The sequence below is a fragment of the Xiphophorus hellerii genome, chromosome 8 (genome assembly GCF_003331165.1).
Source record: "Xiphophorus hellerii strain 12219 chromosome 8, Xiphophorus_hellerii-4.1, whole genome shotgun sequence".
NCBI classification, from domain to species: Eukaryota; Metazoa; Chordata; class Actinopteri; order Cyprinodontiformes; family Poeciliidae; genus Xiphophorus; species Xiphophorus hellerii.
The window spans coordinates 25,923,503-25,943,998 of record NC_045679.1 but is presented as its reverse complement, the minus strand read 5'-3'; the positions used below and the strand labels follow the sequence as shown (position 1 = coordinate 25,943,998).

Below are 20,496 nucleotides of genomic sequence, written 5' to 3'. Positions count from 1 at the left end.
CTTTCTACCAAAACGTTTAATGACAGAAGGCCTCAGTCTGGTGCTTTGGTCTCAACCAGCCCTTGTTCAGTTCATTGAGCCTTCATCATTCATTTTATTTGTTGTTTCTGTTGTTTTGTTTTGGACATTTAAAATGTCCTCCAGTTCCAGTGTAAAATGTTCATTAGAATATGAAGTTTATTCATCATTGAGAATGTGTTCTTTCATTGTTTTGCCATTAACATTGTATTACTTGAAAATGGTCCAAAACAACAATATTACCATTTATAGCAATATCTTCCGGGACAATTTATAGTCCAGCAAAACTTTGTTATAGTGACAGGCCTACTGTGAGGAACTTCATTGAATGATGTCAATCATTCTTTTGAATGCGCTGCTAAATGTGCTAAAGGTGGAGAAACAGCTAACAGTTACTGGAAAACTGTTAATCCGCAGTCATCGGTGGGAATGCTAACTAGCTTTAGCATTTACAACAGGCTATGCTAGCTGCAGTGCAGCAGAGAGCAAAGGGGGATGAGAAAGGAGGAATGAGCAACGCCTCACGAGGAATGACTGACAGCGCTAAGACCCGCCTCCTGGATCTGATTGGCTGTTTCGAGTTAGGCAGAGGAGATGGATGTTTGTCACAGATCATCTCCCTCATATCATTCTGTTGTGACATTTTGACAGTTCCAACAAATACATAAAAAATATATATTTTTATAAAAGTTACACACTGCAGCTTTGAAAAAAAACAAGATTTGGTCTTTTTTAAAACATTAAAAGATGTTTTGAATGATTTGTTACCAAGTACTTGAGTTTTACCAAACCGCTCTTACTTGAGTCGTGTCTCTTTACTTTAACTTGAGCAGAAACATGTTGATGTGGTGAAATTCGTACTTGAACACAACTTTTGGACACTCTACACACCTCTGGACATTTCACCTGCCTCTGCTCTTTATGCTGCGCTGACTGGACAGATAGAAATAAAGAGTAGCAGAGCACAAACCTGCAGAGCAGTTTCGTTGTCTGCCATCAGCTGATAAACGCCTCCCAGGGCGTCGCTCGCCTCGGCCTCCAGGGATTTATCCTGCCACATGAAACGAGGGATTATCACTGTCTCCGATATACATTTCACAAATACTACTTCCTGCCAGATTGGCAGCCTGGCAGCGTGAACCTTACCCCCGCTGAGCGAGCGATGCTGAGCTGGTGCTCCAGACAGGACAGGGCCTGCTCATAGTTCCCCAGCTGGCTGTGCAGGGTGCCCAGCTCCCCGTAAGCCTGCGCCTTCCCCCCGCCCTCGCCGCCCAGCTCGTGGGCTACCACCAACCGCTTCTCGAAGCACACCAGCGCCTGCTGGAGACTGCCCATGGACCTGCACCCACAGGGAAAACGGAGGAGAAGAAAAAAAAAACCAAACATTGTTTAGACATATTTTTGGCATATTAAAGTGCTTTTACACTCTTTTCACGCTTTAACAGAAGCTGAGTTTGAGCCAAATCAGGCTCTCCCTTCTCTTCACTAACGTCTCATTCGCACTCTGGAGAACAGAAACACCGGATGGATGAAAGAAGCGCCTCGTTAAGACTTCTGTCTGTTAACACGACTTGTGTAGAAATACGTGGAAACAGGCTGCTGAAGGGATCTGTCTGAAAGTAGAATTACACCAAACAGGAAATAAGACAAAACTGACGTAGAATCAGCTTTTCAGCAAGCTGTCGGAGCTTGTTTTAAGTAATTGATTTTTGAATATAAATAAAAAGTTGTTGATCGGGACAGATTTCTTCACTTTTAACATGAGAAAAATGTCTTGTTATAAGTGAAATAATCTGCCAGTGGAACAAGTTTAGTCTTATTTTTAGTGTAATAAAATATTAGGATTATAAACTAGGAAAAACATACACTTGGTAAGATTTTGTGTTTTTGTACTTTGTAAATGAACTACAAAGTTTACAATTTGAAATCCTTCAAAACTACGATTTGAAGCCTGTGGTGGTTTCTTCGTGAATTCACCTGGTACACTCTGCATAAATACCTAAAAATCATTACTTTCAAGTTGATGGTTTTAATTTTTTTTTTGTCTCTTTGACTTGTTCCTAGTTTTGGCATGGAGAGTCAAATATGACTCAAAATGTCTTGGTTAGTGTGTTTTTACCAATCATCTCACCAGGATTATCAGTTTTTTAAAAAACATGTTCTGTCATGAACTTTAACAGGCTGACATGTTAACCATCATCTTCTCCTGGGAAGATTGGCACCTGTCCTGTTTTTCACTTACAAAAATATCCTTTATAGTCCCAAAATGATGACTTAGTGTTCAGAGAATTTTAAAGTTATTTTTCTTATTTTACTGTAATATATTAATATGAAAAAACACCAGAAAATAAAAGTTGAAAGCCAATATTACAGAAAAATGTACAATGAAAGTGTATTAATTTTTTTGTGTGAGAAACGACTGTGTCGCCATTTTGTATGAGCTCCATCGTTTTTAGCTCCAGTTCGAATCCAGATGTTTACTTTGCTGGTAAACTTTCAGCTTACTGTAAGTTGATATCAGAGTTATAAATGTAACCCACTTCCAGGTATGAACACAATGTCACAGCAAGCTAACTTGTTGCGTGGCAAACTTCCTGTCAACTCAACAGACCAGCGGTTTTTCAAAATCAAATAAAGGAAAATAAATGTAAAAAATAGAACTATAACTATTAGTTATAGTTATAGTTCAGTTGGGCTACAAAAGGGAAAAAGGAAAACAATAATATTCAGAAGAAACAGGTCAGGAAGTAAAGTAGAGGTTCCTAAAACAGCAAGGACTCCACCAAATAAGGAGCAGGTTTTGGAAGTTTTCCTTCCACCAGCTGCCACCGACCTGTGTGCGTTTCCCAGGCCTCTGTAGGCCTTCTCTTGGTCCTGGACGTGGTTGAGACTCTGAGCCACCGTCAGGTACTTCTCGTAGTACTGGATGGCCTCCTCGTAGTCTCCCAGGGCGTCGTAGCAGTCGGCCAGGCTCCCGTAGGCCCTGCCTCTGTCCAGCATGCCCTCGCTGCCGCTCAGCTGCTGCAGCATGGCCAGCTGCTGCTCGAAGTATCCGATGGCTTCCTCGAACATCGCCATGTTCATCTTGGTGATGCCCATGTTCCCATGGACCTGGGCCTCTAATCGAGCGTCCCGGAGGCCCTGCGCCAGCCCCAGCTGGGCCTCATAACACTGGAAGGTCGTGGTGTAGTCGCCCAGCGCCATGTGGACCGCCGCCAGGCGGCCCAGGGCCCGGCACTCCCCCTGGGGGTCGGCCAGGTCCTTACGGAGAGTCAGCTCCCGGCTGTGGAAGGACAGCGCAGCATCCAGCTGGCGGAGCAGCCTGCGTGGGAGAGAAGGGTGGGGAGGCAGAGGAAGAGGAGTTACAAATGAAGGGAGAGGAAAGTCAAGAAAGGTTTGCTGTTCCTTCAGTCTGGGAGAGAGAGAGCAGATAACAGTAAGGCTGAGCAGATTACAATAAAATCTCTCTTTAATTCTGTTAACATGTTGGATTTGGACCCTTTGGGAATCTTTAAAAACATTGAGGTAAGGATTCTGATCCAGAGAGGCACATTTCGTTCTCCAAAGAAAACAAAACGTAATCCCAGCACCTGCTGTCACCGTGCAGAGGTCAAAGCACACAACGGTGAACTTCCTCACTACCTGTGAACTGATCCCAGTGCAGCGTACGCGTCGGCTTCCGTCTTCTGGTCGGCAGCTTTCTGAGCCACAGCCAGCTGCTGCTGGTAGAACTTGAGCGCTCCGGACGGATCCCCCCGACACACAAACACGTCCCCGAGGTTCCCGTAGGCCCTGAAAACCGCCTGCTGACCAACATAAACACAACACCGCCGGTTAACGTCGACTGCTGCCTGAAAACCGGCAGCTCCACGGTGTGTGAGTGAACAGAGCGTCAGCTGGGTGACCTGTGTGTTATCCAGAGCCTGAGCCAGAGAGAGCAGGTATCTCTGACACTCCTCTGCTTGGCTGTACTCTCCGAGAGCTTTGTGGGCCAAACCCAGGTTACAGTAGGCTTTAGCTTGTGCTAATTTGTCCTGCAGGTCTTTAGCCAGGGCCAGGTCCTGCTCATAATACCTGAGAAATCGACAAAAATGTTTCAAATCAAGGAGGTTTTTCACCAAACCTCCAAACAAAAGAGAAAAGCTTTCACCTGCGTAGCAATGGATCGCTCACCTGACAGAGTCTTTGTACTGTCCCAGGCAGTAGTGAGCATAGGCCAGGTTGTGGCAGACTTTCCCTTCGCCCTCCAGGTCCTGCAGCCCCGGGGACAGAGCCAGGTACTGCTGGTAGTAGGGCAGAGCCTGAGCGTACTCTCCCCTCCAGCTGTGGAAGTTCCCCAGGTTTGCTGCAGAGCAAAGTCAGAAGTGTTAGCACACCTGCTCAGGAACTGCTTTATTTTTTAAAAAAAATCAATCTTTCTCTTTTGTTTGGCCTGCCTAGGGCTCTCGCTTCCGTCTGAGTGTCTCTGAGTTCCCGTGCGATGGTCAGGTGGTGACGGTAATGCTGGAGAGCACGGTCATGAGCTCCCAGCGCCTGATAGGCCACCGCCAGGTTACCGTGAGTGGAGGCCTGCGACTGGCGATCGTTCACCTGCAGCGCCAAGACAGAAGAGTCACTCCAGAAATGTCATATCCACTCTTAAATGTTTGTGTCAGAAAAATGGCTGCAACTAAACAATGTTTTAGTAATCAGCTTTTCAGATGATTAATCGATTAATAGGTTTTTGTTTGTTTTTTAAATGGGCACATTGTACAAAGTTTAATATTCATTGAAATAATTATTCCATGAATTATTCAGACAATTTATCAATTAATCAGATTTTTTAAAAAGTTGGCACATTTAGCATATTTTAATAATTACAATAATTGTTCTATCGATTATTCAGAGATTAATTGATTAATTGGATGAAATATTGTCACATTCTGCAAATCTTTCAATAAACCACTTAAGCTATTTTTTAAATACAATTTAACAAATATATTAAATGATAGAAATCAATTCCATTTTTAAATATTAAAATAACATTTTTAATGCCTAAAATGCAAAACAAATGTATTCCTTTACTGTGCACTAGGTCATTTATAGATTCATTAATTAATTAGCTGCAGCTTTTATTTGAGAAGTTCTTGGTAGAACATTTTCACAGACAAAGTTTTTTGTTCATCTTACATGCAAGCGTTCATATTATTTGTCCAGTTTTGGATTAATTACGGCTCCGAGTATTTAGTTCTTTCAGCAAATCGCCAATTTCTGACTCTGTGCTCCAGTTAGCAATGAATTGGTTATTAAATTAATCAAAGATTATTTGAATAATCGATTAATCACAATTAAGTCGTTTCAACCCAAAGTTACAAAAGTGAAGACCGCAGGAACTCACCTCCAGAGAGATCTGCAGCTCCTGCCTGTGGTACCGCACCGCCTGGTCGTAGACGCCCAGCGCATGATGGGCGTTGCCCATGTTCCCGTAGGCCCTGCCCTGCCCCGCGTAGTCACCCAGTTCCTGCGCCAACGACAGGTGGGCTTTGTGGAGCTTCAGCGCCGTTTCATACTCCCCCTTCATGTGATGTATGATGCCTGATTCAGAGCGGGAGAGAAAATAACAGCAAGATACTCAGCAAAGCAAATAAAGGTAATGAAGCACAATCTCACTCATCTTTAGCTTTAGCCAAAGTTTTTTATTATTTTTTTTTAAATCTAAGAGTAAACAAATCAATAAACAAATCAATCATTCACAATCATTGCATTATCCCTTGCGGATTGAGAAAGCCGTCAGGAACAGGATCCCTCCTTTTACAGGTCAGAACAGGGAGAACCCGGCTGCCTGGAAGAATAATTTTACGTGCCAAAGTAAATGAGGCGGATTAGCAGTGCTAGCTAACAACTGACGGAGTCGTCCTGGACATGTTGTCGTGGAAGATCGTCTCTGCTGCCGGGAAATGGAGACGTTAGCATGTATGACAGTCATGAGACTGTAATAAAGCAACAGAGGCCTCATCAAATTCGTAGCAACACTGACTGCTACAGGAGATTCATCCTTCCCACAGCATCACCATCTGCAGTGACTCTTTGAAGATACTTGGATGGTTAAAGTTACAGCAATGCTTAGTTTCCCTTTGGGATAAATAAAGCATCTTTGAATTTGAATTGGATTTTAAATCTTTTCTTTGCTGGAGCTTTGTGATGATTATGGATTAACTACTTTGCTTTTGTCTCGCAGGTTCAAAAACATAGTAATAACCCACTATAAGATTTAGAAATGTAAATATAATACATCCCTGTGAAAGTCAGGGTTGACATTATTGTCAGACCTGTGAAATATGAGATACTGTTGCAGAGCAGTAAATAATTCATAAGCTTCGGGGCGGAAACCCAACAAATCTAATAATATCTGCCGCCGAGGCTCTTCAGTGCAGACGCACGGATCAGATTCTCTGTCCAGGGACAGGAAGCTGCTGTGAGGATCCTGACGTTTCCTGTGATGAAGCTTTCCTCCGTCAACAACACAAATTTTAGAGACACAGCCAGAAAAGTTTGATCACTGAAGAATAAGGAGCTTGGGACACTTGAGATAAAGAGTTTCACCTCCGGAATAATCTACAATCTAAAACTGGAAATGGAAGAATTTTATTTTTATTCTACATTTTTGTATTTACTGTATAATCTTAAGGTTTTTTTTGAGTGTTTTGAATTAATCACAATTTAGGGTTTTCAACGTTTTTCTTTTTAAGGCATAGAGATCTTAGGAAATTAAAGTTTATGGAGTAAGAAATAACTCTCTCCGTCATTATGTTGGGAATTGGAAATCTAAATCATTTTAGTTCTTCTATTTCAATCTGGAGAGACTCAGACGGAGATGAGAAGACAATTAGAAGAGTTTATTGACAAACAGAATTTAAAGTCTTTGGCGCTCGGGCCCCGGCTGGGGATAACGGTTATCGCAGCGTTAGCGATAGGCTTCAGATGAGCATCCCCGATGCTGTTAGGAACGTCATCCCCCGGGGCCCGGCACTGGTGGTGGAGGTTGAAGAAGGGTGCGGGCCTCAGGACCGGGCGAATGGAGGAGAAGGGGTGGTGGTGGGTTGAGCTCGGCTGGAGAGCGAAGGACACCATGGATGAAGGTCCTTATCAGCTGGGACTTGGTCGGTGATTGGACGTGACGTGGCTTGGTCCGGCGTTGATAGGTCGACGATTGTGGGCAGGTCGCTTCAATTAACGGGTCCCGGTGGGGATAAAAGAGTCTTCCAGTTTGAATTTGCGCCTAGGCTTCATTAGTATTAAGACTGGGAAATGGTTGTAGTTTAGAAAAACAGGTTACGTTCATACAGTTGATACTGAAAAGACTTGGTCTGAAAATCCTTGATGGTTTTGGAAGCTGTCAAAGAGACGAGAAGCCGTCAAACAGAAAGAACTTGCTGCGGAATCGATTTCTCACAGACAGAAATGCAGAGAACCTGGTGTGTGTACAGATTCTGTTGCTCCTGAAAGAGACTGGGGCAAATGATGAATGACAGAGGGAAGTGTGATTACGGGGGGCGTCGAGACACCAGATGGACAAGGTCACATGTTGACTCTGGTTTCACGCGTGTCTCTCGGATGTTCTTTTCTTTCTGCCAGCGATGCCACTAAAAGCCAAAATCAGCAGCTACTTTACTCCAAACACATTAAAGCGACACACTAGCTGCGTTTTGTTTCTATTACAAGTGTGCCCAAAACTTTGTCGTTATTCCGTTAATGTGAAAAAGACACAATTTTGCAATTGCGGTGTTTCCATTAAATAAGAAACACAGTTAAAATCATGTGAATAAGTTCGTTCACGAGACAAGTCATTAAAAACATGTTGCACTATCATCCGCTAACACCACTTCCTGTCGTCTTCTTTGTTGTTTTTGCCAGTAGTAACGTCCGGTTGTTGATCACGTGACTTGTAATGTGAAAAAAAGGATTTCCCTTGCAATACAGCACTTTCAATATGTCAAACGTGAGTTTTCTTTTTCAAAACTAATTAAGCCAGTGGTTCCCAAAGTGAGGGGCCATTGCTGGGGGTGGGAGGGGGGGCAGGAAGCGGTATGGACGAATGAAAAAAAAAAAGTAAAACAGTTACACAAAAGTGTTTCACTGTAAAGACGGTTTGTAGTTTGTTTTGTTGCAACCTGAAGTGTGAAATAAACTTCAGTGGAGTTTGAAAACAAAATATGTGCATAGGTTTATGTCTGGTTGAACGATGTGTGCCCAGTTAATTTTCTTTTTTTTGGGGGGGGGATTTGATTGTAATCCATTACCCAGAAGAAAATCTTTGGGAACCACTGCATTAAGCTAATTTTCTTAACAAAATTCGAATAAATTCCAATTCGCAAAATCTTTTTGAAATTGGCCCGTTTCCGTTAAGCCAGTTTATTTTCTAATTTTGAATAAACTCCAATTTTTTTTCAAAATTGGAGTGTTTGCATTAAAGCAAATTATTAATGAATTTTGAATAAATTCCGATTTGCACTAAAATAATGGTTTGAAAAAGACCCAGCTTCCCTAAACGTGACCTTGGCGGAGATCCTTTCATAAATACTTTCCATGTTTTTTACAAGGTGAAATAAATTCAATATGCTATCAAAGAGCAACAACTGTTTGCTTAATACAAATATCATCATTATAAAAATCTATCATTTGTTATAATGGTCATTTATCTAACCTGCTCTAAAATATAAGGAAACACAGAATAATATACAAACAAGAATAACCAAAACAGAAGTAAAATGAATAATCATGAATAAATATTAGAAGTAAGTTAATAATTATGAATCCATGTAGAGAGAAATTGACTAATTAAATCACATATTTTATTCAAAGCAACTGTCCTTTAACTGGAATTTCACTGCACGGTTTGCAGCTGTGTAAAAAGTCGCAGTCGGTGAGACATGAACTCAAAGAGCGTCTGTGTGCATGAGGCGTTCACAGACATGACACATGCATGTTTTTGCACACATTATGAAAAGTGAAGCTAAATGAAGCAGGCAGCTGTGAAGATGCAGGAAAACATCCAGCAGCCCGTCACGCCGTCGTCTGCACTTCACTGCTCTTTATTGTGATTTTATTTTAATTTATTTTTTTTTCTGTGACAGACGAACACAAGGTGGCAGATAATTAATGGACTTGTGAAACATTTAGTCTAACTGCATTCACCTCATTAGTAAACAGAGTTCACTTTTGCGTCATCAGAGACCAAAAGGCATCATGGAGACCAAGAAGTCCAGCAGAAAGGTCAGGGAGAAAGTTTTGGTAACATTTAAAGCAGAGTTTAAAATTAAAGGTGAACTGTTTTGCTTCTTGGACAAGTCAGGATACATTCCACATTATAGCACATTTTGCACAGAATCATTCTTAGATACTGAGACTTTAGTTCAGTGGCTCAGTTTTGTCTACATTTGAGCTCATTTCAGAAAGAGCTGCTTCAGGGTACTCTGTCACTTTAAATCAAGATAAGCTGCTGCTGGCCACGCCCCCCAAACATCTACATTTGCACTCGCACGAGAAAATGGCTGCAAACAGACGCGCCATTATACAACTGAATATCTTCGAAAAGTAGACGTGGAGTCTCCTGCACAGCCAAAACAAGAACTGAACAAGTGGTTTCTGGACAGTAAACCTGCTGATTTGTGATGTTACGTTCCGGAGGTCTTTGGCCTAAAAACATGAACTTATTGCAAAACCGTATGGGTGCTCGTCCAGGAGGAGTGAATTCTGCAGGTCAGTAACTCAGTGCGTTTCCTTAGATAGAAAACTAACTAATTTGAATCATGAACAGAACTTGATCCACTGTTTGATAACTAGGATCAACTAGAATATATGTATGATTGAACTGAAATCACTTTTTATGTTATGGTCCTATAAATGACATTTGTAGATCGATTGAACTGAAAGAAAATGAACAGAATTTTGTGAAAAGGTCCCAAAAAGAACGCTATTATTCAAAGAAAGCATAAGAAGCCTCGTTTTTAGCTCGTCACATGTCACACAGGAGACAGAAGATGTGTGGAGGAAGGCGGTTCGTTCAGGTTGGCCTGAAGCTGACCTTCTGGCAGACCTGGGAGATGCTGTGAAAATCATGACATGGCTCAGATTAATGAGCCAAGTAAGTATAGATTCTTACTTTCGACGGCCCAGTCGAAAGTAAGAATCTGTGGTGAGATTTGAAACAAGTTGAGTTTAGAAGAACAGGCAAAAATGTTGAAACACACCCCAAACACACACTAAAGGTGGCGCTGCAATAACAAAATACAAATGCACACACTTTCCAGATAGCTATTTGTAAAAAAAAAAAAAAGAAGAAAAAATTCTAATGCCATATTTCATTTTCTTTGTGTTGTTCAGGTTCAATAAATAAAACATAAATGCTGAGACTTGTGGTTGTAACATGACGGAATATAAAAACGTACCCGGGGTATGAATGATTCTGCTAGCCTGAGTATGTATTTTCAAAGCAGCTGATGGGAGTTGAGGATGTGGCTGATTATGAAACCTCGCTCGTTGGGGTCTTGAGCTAAGAGGATTACACCGACGCCTGCAGAGTTGGCAGAAAGACTCGGTTATGGTTGCACACCGCCTCGGTAACACCGCAAACGCCGCGGTAATTGCAACCCAACGAAGAGCTTCCCCTATGACGAAAGCGCAGCGGGTCTGATGAGCAGAGACTCTGGAGGACGTCGTGATCCCACCTCCCCACGAGCGGACGGGCCGCAGCATGAGCAGCCGGGATTAGAGATGTGGAAAATGAGCTGAGATCTGATGAGCAGGCTTTCTGCTGAGGGAGATTAGGGAGGACATCAGTGATCTATGACCTCCTTCCTCCACAGAGAGAGGGAAGCGGTTGCTGTGAATTAACCGGGTCTGCTTAAATATAGTCCAAAGAGTCAAAACGCCCGATGGAAAAAAAACAGTTACGTTCTTATTTCACTGTACCCTGGTAAAAACCAGCGCCTTGTTCTACACTTTGCCTCATCCAGACGGTCTGGACCCTCGGATGTTGAGAAACAATCGCCTCCTGGAGGCGAGGTGACACGGTGAAGCTAAAACTAGGTGTTTTTTTTGGCTAAGACATATTTACAGACAGAGGTTTGTTCTTATCTTAAATTCAAAATGTATATATTTTTTGTAGTTTCGTCTTAGGTGGTTGTTTGAGTATGTTGTTCTTTTAGCGAATGGCCTCCAGTTATTGATTAATCGATGACTAAATTAGTTGACGATTATCTCAATTCATCACAATTAATTTGATTCCTCGTTTCAGCCCAATATTAAACAAAGATCTTCAATGAGCAGCTGGACAATAGGGTCTGTTTAGGCTTAAGTGATATAAAAGCCATTCATTCAATTGAATTCCCTCTCATTCTTACTAGAAATGAGAGCAGAGGTAAGAACAAGAGAGAGGTAGAAAACAAAAAAAACAAGACGAAGACACAGACGGAGGAGAGAAGAGTGGAGGCTTGACAAGTCAGCAGTCAAAGAACTGTAATCATCCATAAATGATGAGCTGAAACATTGATCTGAACCACAGACTGAGGCTCGTCTGTCAGGAGAGTGTCAGCAACTCCAGCTTAGGCCTGTTAGTCACACATCAAAACACCTCCTGTGCTTCGTTTTCTCTCTCTCTCACTTCAGACGGCAAAAACACGACTCTGTTGTCTTTAAACCGAGATGAGAAGGCAAGAGGAAACGGGATAAATCCGGTTGATCTGCTCGATTTCGGGCCTTTTAGTTCAGAGAGTCTGAGGCACATCCTGTGGCCCGTGAAGTGCAGGTAGATGTTAGGGTTCGTCTTCTGCAGACAGAGCTGGCAGTGAGCAATGTGAACATGCTGCCCAACACACAACACCGCAGCCGGCTGCAGAGAGAATGAGAACAACATTTCACCACGGTAAGAGGTCAACAACTCACTGATCAACTCAGCTGCATGTTTCCAACCTTTTCGGTTTGAAGAGCAAATGTAAAAGCAGGGGTTGTGTTACAAAGGCAGGCACTTTTATTTATATTATTTAGGGAGCTTCTGAAATGGACAGACTGTAAAGATGAGTAATGCTGCGGGCCCTTACACACAGAGATCGCTCCACATGTTTCCCCCCCAAGTTTCCAGCTGTGGAAAGGCACCCCCACCTCCATATTGTGCATATTGGTAAGTGGCTGGGAGACAGAGGGAAGTTGTGTTTTTCCTGCACTGCAATTCAAATGCAAAACTTATTTATGATGCCCAACGAGAAACTCTGGATAAGTCTGAAGATAAGTAACAGAAGACAGATAAAACCACTAATTTCTGAGATAAAAGGGTGACTTTTTTTTTTGCTAAATATATTAGTAGAATTAGTTGATATATATTATATTAGTGTGATATATTAGTGGGCTGCACAGTGGTGCAGTTGGTAGCACTGTCGCTGGATGGAGTTTGCATGTTCTCCCTGTGCATGGTGGGTTCTCCGGCTTCCTCCCACAGTCCAAAATTAGGTAAATTGGTCTCTCTAAAATTCTCCCTAGGTGTGAGTGAGTGTGTGTGTGTGCATGATTGTTTGTCCTGTATGTCTCTGTGTTGTCCTGCGACAGACTGGCAACCTGTCCAGGGTGTACCCCGCCTCTCGCCCGGAATGTTAGCTGGAGATAGGCAGCAGCACCTCCTGAGCCAATTGGGGACAAGGGTGTTAGAAAACGGATGGATGGGTATTAGTTGAAATCACTAAAAAACCAAGAAATAACTAAGTTCTGGAGATGTTAAAATGATAAACTCTGTGTCTGAATATGTCTGAATTTACAGAGTGAATCTGAGCTGTTTCAGAGGATGTGGGAGGAAACTCAAAGCTGATTAACACACCGGGCTTTATTGGCTGTTTGCACGCTTTTTTTTTTACTGGTTTGGGTTGAAAGAAACATATTGTTACTTAACATCACCACATCACCCATGGCAGAATGACAATTGATAAAAGCCAGGGGTGTGCAAAAAAAAAAAAGAGATTCCCTTAAGAATCAAGATTTTCATTTACTATAATTCATAATCAATTCAAAATGTCCCAAACTCAATAAAAATTAAAAAAACAAATACGCTGTCTGTCGACTTCCATTTTGTAACTACGCGGGACGCTCTGACGTCGCCATGCGGATGGTGACACGCGAGGAAAGCAGCGAAACGAAGACGAAACGACAAAAATTAAAGAGAGAGATTCAACTGTCTTCCGTGACGGCAAACATTTGAAATTTTTTTTGTTTTATTATTATTTTACATAATGCCAAGAAAACACAGCTTGACATGAGCTTCACAGTGTGCAACGTTCGCAAGACAAAGATTGAGAACATTGAGAACCTCCACAAATTCCCAAAGCTAAAGCAGCTGCGCTGCTGTTCGCCGTACAGAGCTCTGAGAGGCGCAATAACAGCAATGTTATTTCGCTGAAGCCAGTCCGCTTCCAGCATCCGTTATTTTTGGGCGACATGACTACGGGACGTTTATCCGAAGTGGTGCGGAATTATGTACACTTCTTATAATGCTTTGCCAAATAATTTCAAAGACTGTCAAATGGCTCAAAATCTCTGGATGGAAATTTGCAAAGCAGTTATCCACAGAGGAGGCCGTGGTCAGAAAGGTGCAGTGTTCTCTCTGTGAAAACAAACATTTAAAATTTAATAAATGTGTCACTTTATCTCTATTTTGTTATTCTACCTTCCAAAGCAGACTGAAGTAATTCAGGAGGATCCTTTACACACCAAAAGGTTTAAGCAGAAATCATTCTGAATAATTGTTTTGACTTGGAAAGAAATACATTTTTAGTCTAATTGTGGTCCCAAAAATCAGAATCGAGTCATATTGTGTGTTGGTGAACGATTCCCACCCCTAATAAAAGCTCTCAATTGATAATACTTTCATTATTAGCAGCTTAATGGGGTCATATTTGAATTGCTGGCCCCTTTCAGGGCCCAAATGTCGGCCCTGGATGGTGAGCTGTCCACTCAGCACTGGAGTTGGGTTCACAGCCTCTCAGATGTCACTGGGGCTGCAGAAACCAAAACCTACTTAATAAAACATGAGCATTGCTCATCCAGAGAGCCACCGATGGAGTCATGTGATAGGCTCCGAAAACAGAAACAGGTTTGGTCATGGAGTCTCGCATTATCTAACGCTCCCGTCGCCCGATTCATCATAGCAGTCCAGGTTGTCGCAGTGTCACAGTGTGAGCGCTACGGCCAACTCTGATGCCGAAACGTGTGAACGCCGCTTCATTGGGCTTGCTAACGGTGCGGTTCAATGCAAACCAGATTGTTCAAAGTGGTTCAACAGCTTAATGAGGCTTTAAAGGTTCCTGTGTGGAAACGCTGACAGAGCTTTCTGCCACCGAGGGGAAAACCATCGATCACAAACAAAACCTGAACAACCACGGGAGTGGAGTTACCCAGGTTAGAGGAAGCCCGGCCCTGTGCCGCCCTGTCTTGCAGCTCCTGAGCAATCTCTAACTGGCTTTGGTGGTACTGACGGGCCCTCTCCAGGTCCTGGAGAAAGGTCACAATAAAAACGACGTTCATCAAGTCGTAGTTCAGGAAGGACGATCTACAGTGAGCGTCTTGAAAAGGTTTTCTGCCCACCTGCATGCATCGAGCAGCGTGACCCAGACCGGCGTACGCCCTCATCTCAATCGATCTGTCCGACAGTTCCCGCGCCAACTCCAGCACCTTGGTATGGTAAGATATGGCCTTGTCAAAGTCCCGCTGCGAGTGGTAGGTGCTGCCCAGGTTGCTGTACGCCCGGGCCTCCTCTCTCCGGTTCTCCATAGACTGCCAAAGACATCAACACTGTATCAATAAAATCCTGCTATTCTTTTTTTTTGTACCCCTCCAAGGGGTCTTTTGTGGGCTCTAGTGTCCCTTATATGACAGTAGGCTGACAGGAAACTGGGAAGGAGAGGGGGGAAGACATGCGGCAAATGTCGTCGGGTCCGGGAGTCGAACCCGCGACGGCCGCGTTGAGGACTCAAGGCCTCCAAGTACGGGTCGCGCTAACCACTACGCCACCACGGCACGCCCAAAATCCTGCTATTCTTGATAAGACATACTGTACGTTGCTGCTAATAATGAAAAAAGTTTAAATATTTGCTGTTAGCTACAAAGCTCATCTGGTGACATGGAAAAAAAAACCCCAACAACAACTAGTGGCCAGGACTTATTTAATTCGTGGCCACAAATTGCTATAATTAAGTTGTTCCCACAAAATAAATAAGTCGTTTCCATGAAATATTAAGTTGTTGCCATGAATAAAGCATCTCCTTCCCAGGAGTCACAACTTAAAATCTCGTGGACTTAAGTGCTCACAACTTAATAACTGGTGACCACAGATTAATAACTCATGCCCACGAGTAAATAAGTTGTGTTATAGTAAAGTTGGTCCCACAAAATAAATGAGTCATTTCCTTAAGCTATTTAAGTCGTGGTCACTATTTTATTTTATTTTTCTTCCATGTCACCAAAAAGCCCCATAGTTGAAAGACTTCAAGGAAACATTTAGTTTGTAAGACTCTAATATAAAAATAGACATGTTTGTCCACATGCCACCTAAAGAGATTATTTTTTTTAAAGAATTTGTATCCTCATAGAAGTCCAGCTCAGCAATTCACTACCATTGAACCATTGAATCGATTTTCACCTGGATTTAATGGATTTTATTGGGATTTTATCTGATAGAGCAACACTGTGGTGCAGTTTTGTTAGGTAAAAGGCAATATACAGGGCTTTAAAAAGTTTTTATACATATATAAACTATATGCACACATTTATATAAATATATTTACATATATAAAGAAGAAAAAAGGAGGAGTACATTTCCACCAAAAAGCTCAGAAATTAGCTGGAATTGAGATCAATCTAATAAATTTCCATGCTTTTCTAGAACATTTCTGACATTGATTGAATAACTTCTGTGTTTTCTTTCCAGCAAATTTCTAGCAAAGAGTTTTTTTGTGAAAATATCTACAATGTCATCAGACAGTTCACCATCAGGTGCTACTTTTTGTTGTCCTGTCACAAAATCACCTCAAAAACATTAACAGAACTACACGTTATGCTGTACACAACACAGCATAACGTGGGGAAAAAAAAACTGAAAGTTGAGTGAATACTTCTCACGTCACATCTCTCGTACCTTCGCGATATCCAGGTGTTGCTCGTGACACTGGACGGCGTTGGGGAAGTCTCCCAGTGCGGTGTAAACGGCACCCATGTCGCCCAGCTGGCGCGCCTCAGACAGCTGGCACCGGGTCTGGCGGGCCAGCAGGACACACTGTTTGTGGCTGGCCAGAGCGTTGGGGTAGTCCCCTATGGCGGTGTACACATGGCCCAGGCTGCTGAGGGCGCCCGATGCCGCCTGCAGTCACACACAGTGCGCACAATCACAACTCACACAAGCAAATACAAGGACATGCTGGTCACAGTGTGGAGAGGAAAACGATCCTTGACCTTCCAATTTGGCAAGACAAAATAATACTTGGTAGAAAATAAGCATGCTGGATAGTTACCTAAGGGATTTCAATCTTAAATGTCTTAATGTCTTCTGACATTTTGTGAAATTTATCCATTTATCTGCAGTGAAATGTCGCCCAGGTCCTGATGGAGCATAGCACACCATGATCCCCACCATCACACTGCCACCTCCACGTTTTACTGTTTCTATGATGTTCAATTACCAAAGGATGTTTTCACACTTGATAGTCCGGTAGACTCATCAGCACAACATTTGTTCCTCTTTCAGCTGCTGCGGTTCTCTTTCACACTGCACTGTTATGTCAAACGATCCAAACCGTTTAATAAAACCTGATCCTCACCTCACCTGTGGTGGCGCTGCACCAAGAACCACTGGTGCAGCGCAAGTGGTTCCACTGGAATGAAACAACAAGAAAACCTCTGAAGAAGACACTGAGCGCAACTTCCTTCTTCATAAAATGTAAACAAAAATGGAGTAGCCTCAGAATTTAGCAGTTGTAGGATTTCTCTTTTGTCTTTGATTAAAGATGGTGAGGCACTTCCTCCTCTAGTGCTAGACTCGCACGTTTGTTTTGGTTGTATTTACCCACAATGCCTTGTGCTAAAGTCCCCTTCCTGCTTCCAGTCCACTGGAAATTGACATATGCATAGAAACCGCGCCAAAGTTCACCGTTTTTGTCTGCGTCAGAGTTTGGTTGTGCATTTGTATGTCCCCATATGTACCAGACTGTCTAGACAAACAAACTAGAGTTCGACTAAATCAGACTAAACAACAGGGATGCTGTGAATGCATCCTTAAACTCCAGGGACTCATGAAGATGTTCTTTGGCCAACGTGATACAGACATTTGTGTTCTTCTTACTGTAAGATCCATGCAGTTTTTCATGAACGTTATCATTGCCCTGTCTCTTTATTGATGTTGAATCATGAACAAGAACCTCAGTTCTGAGGATTGCTGTGCTTTTGTTTTATTCTTAGTTTGTTTTCTAACCAGCTACCTGGTTGTTGATGCTCTCTTGAAGCCATTTTGGTAGGCTGACCACTCCTGGTAAAGTTCTCCATGTTCTCATATGTTTCATTTTTGTCTCATTTACTAATGACACTCACTGTGGTTCGCTGCAGTCTCAAAGCCTTAAAAAGTTATGCTTGGATCTCTACATAGTTCCAGATGTCATGATGTTGTTTCTTATCTGTTTTTTTTATTAATTATTATTAATAAATAAAATAATCGACTAAAAATTGCATTTTGCATTTGCTCTCATTATCAAAGTCCGACGCAAAAATCTGTTTGATGGTTTGAAAGATTTAAGTATTAAAAAAACCCAGCAAAAACAACAGATGAGGAAAAACATGTTTTTCTGGTGGAGCGTGAGCCATCTCTTAAACACTTTGCAGTGATGGCTGCCACAGTTACAAAATAAAACAATAACACATCGTGTTGGCCGGTCAGTATGACACAACACTTCCACTGCACTGCAGAAACAGTCCTGTTTTCCTAGCAGCAGCCACAATGACTTTAATTTGTCAAGTTCCAACAAAACACTGATCCCCGAACACACAGGCTGATGAAATTATCCACAAACTCTGTCCTGCAGTGAAGAGCAGCCCTGTCAGAATAACCTCTTTCATGCAATCACAGTTACTGTAATCATGCTACTTGGTGTTGGAGCACAAGCAGCCTGAATCAGGACTAACAACAACACATCACTTTGAATTTCTGTCACCCACCAGAGGATGGGAGCGTTCCACCACTCCATCCCAGCCTGGAGCGCCTCTCCCTGGGCACTCCAGGGTCAACAACTCCCCCCTCCACCCTCTCCCCCCACCGCCCTGGAGGTTTGTCCGGTATCACTCGGTTATTATTTTTATGCAAAAAAAAAAAAAACTTGAATAAACTCAGTTTTCAATCTTCTATATTGAAGAAAATAAAAGGTGTGAAATGACACGCATTAGATCCAGCTTCAGTGACCTCTGTGAAGAAAAGAAAATGTAAACCTTCATTTAACCAGCCACTTTGCCAGATAATACATGCTCACATTACATTAAATCGGGGCCTTAATGAGAGCTAAAAAGTGTCACTGAAAACAGCCGGTCTGACCTTTTAGTGGAATTTAGCTCGTCTAATTAACAAGAGGACGCCCTGCTCTTTTCATCTCAGCCCGATGTGTATTCATGAGTCTGTCTGCGACGACAGAAAAGCCCAATTCCCAGCATGGTGATGAGTGCAAACACATAAAATCCAGCTGACATATCTCCGGCCGAGGAAAAGGGAAATTTAATAAATGACTAGCAGGCCTGTGTGGGTATACAGTCAACTAGCCTGACAAGACTTTGATTTCCCTCAAGGAGGAATTTTTTCTTCTTCTCTGCAGCAGAAAACACACACACACACACACACATGTTTGCGCAGCTATCTTTGCGGGGACTTTCCATTGACTTCCATTCATTTCTACAACCTAAACCTTACTCTTACCCTTATCCTAACCCTAAACATTACATACTTAACCCTAACCCTATAACAGCGTTTCCCCTTGTGGGACCAGGCTTCGGTCCCCACAAGGAGCAGTGTGTCCCCACAACGTAGTAAATGTCAGGAAAATGGGCCCCACAAGGTATTAGAAACAAACGCACACACACACACACACACCTAAAAAAAACAACAAAATCCAATCATGTGGTGTCTGGGACTCTCAGGTGCTGCGCTCAATGTCTGGATTGTTTATTTCAACTTGAGAAGGAGAAATTGCGAGAGGAGACATAAAAACTAAAAAAATAAACAAAACATCCATCCTGTCACAGCTTTATATCTGCTTCTTTTGTTGCTGTGAATAAATCTAATCAGGAGAGGTAAAAAAAAAAAACACAACAAAAAAAAGGAGGAAACCTGATCAGGGAAGGCAGATGAGGAGAGGCAAAATCTAACACACACACACAATTTTTTCTAAAAAAAAAGGAAATGAGCAGAGACGGAGGAATATTGGTGCTGGCACTCCGTCGCCCCGAGCTCGATGGGCGAACCGGAGGGGAATCGGGAGGTTCGGAACAGTTGAAGCTCGATCGCGTGAAAATGAACAAGGTTTTACCCTCGGTGAGGCATTCTGGAAAGAAAAAAAAACTAGAGTTGATGTAAAACTGGCTTAACTTGCTTCACGTCAGCCTCTGCGGTTAGGTGATGAAATCTGCCAGCCCAAATAAAGCGGGAGAAATCTGAGGCAAGACCCGAGTTTGATCTGCTAGGTTTTCTGTGTGGGAGATCCAAAATGACAAACATTTAAACTCCCATCACTTTCATATTGCTTCTTTTTCTTATTTTGTCTTCAAAGAAGCTAACTGGACGCTTTTGAAGCACTTAGCGAATCAGCACTGATCACTGTTGAATGTATTTCATCTGATTAGATCAATCTAAAAGTCTGCATATGCAAAGAACAAAACAGATCTCATAAACTACGGCCTCATCTATAAATAACAGCTTTCAATCGTGTCTTTTAGTTCACTGTAAGTAGAGGAGGGTATGTGCGCCGCTAAAAATAATTTTTTCTGATTGCTTTTGTCGTGTTACTCCTAAGAAAGCCATTTTGAATGACTAATACTTATGATTATTACAGTGGCCCGCCGGTACACTGCAAAAAACACAAAAGTATTTTTGGTCTAGTTTCTGGTGCAAATATCTTAGTACGCTTGAAATGAGACAAAACTAACTCACAAGTAACTTTTCTGCAAGATATGGGAGCTTATTTTAAGCAAATAACTTTTTAATATTAATGAAAAAGTAGTAATTCCACTAGCAGATTATTTCCCCTGTATATATGGGGAAATTTTCCTTTTTAGAATTAGAGATGGACCTGTGGAACATGGACTGCAAATTATTTGCAAAAATGTTGCCTATTTTTTTTGCAGAGCATTTTGTCACCTTCCTGAAACAAAGGCCTAAGTCTTTTTTTTCTCCCCAAGTTATTTTGTTTGTGCAAAAAGAGGAAAAAACCCCAA

The 20,496-nt window shown here is 42.2% G+C and overlaps 1 protein-coding gene across 3 annotated transcripts in view; it reads right to left on the bottom strand.

Annotated features, from left to right (window-relative positions):
* The window catches only part of ttc28 (tetratricopeptide repeat domain 28), a 121,357-nt gene that overhangs the window by 25,911 nt on the left and 74,950 nt on the right, over positions 1-20,496 (bottom strand). For all 3 annotated transcript variants that reach the window (XM_032570035.1, XM_032570036.1, XM_032570038.1), the window contains 11 exons: positions 16,172-16,393; positions 14,623-14,811; positions 14,433-14,529; positions 5,396-5,592; positions 4,455-4,608; positions 4,192-4,363; positions 3,924-4,092; positions 3,661-3,821; positions 2,852-3,340; positions 1,165-1,357; positions 989-1,069 (listed from right to left, as the gene is read on the bottom strand). In XM_032570035.1, the coding sequence (XP_032425926.1) occupies positions 989-1,069; positions 1,165-1,357; positions 2,852-3,340; positions 3,661-3,821; positions 3,924-4,092; positions 4,192-4,363; positions 4,455-4,608; positions 5,396-5,592; positions 14,433-14,529; positions 14,623-14,811; positions 16,172-16,393 (2,124 nt within the window). The remainder of the gene's footprint in view (positions 1-988; positions 1,070-1,164; positions 1,358-2,851; positions 3,341-3,660; positions 3,822-3,923; positions 4,093-4,191; positions 4,364-4,454; positions 4,609-5,395; positions 5,593-14,432; positions 14,530-14,622; positions 14,812-16,171; positions 16,394-20,496) is intronic.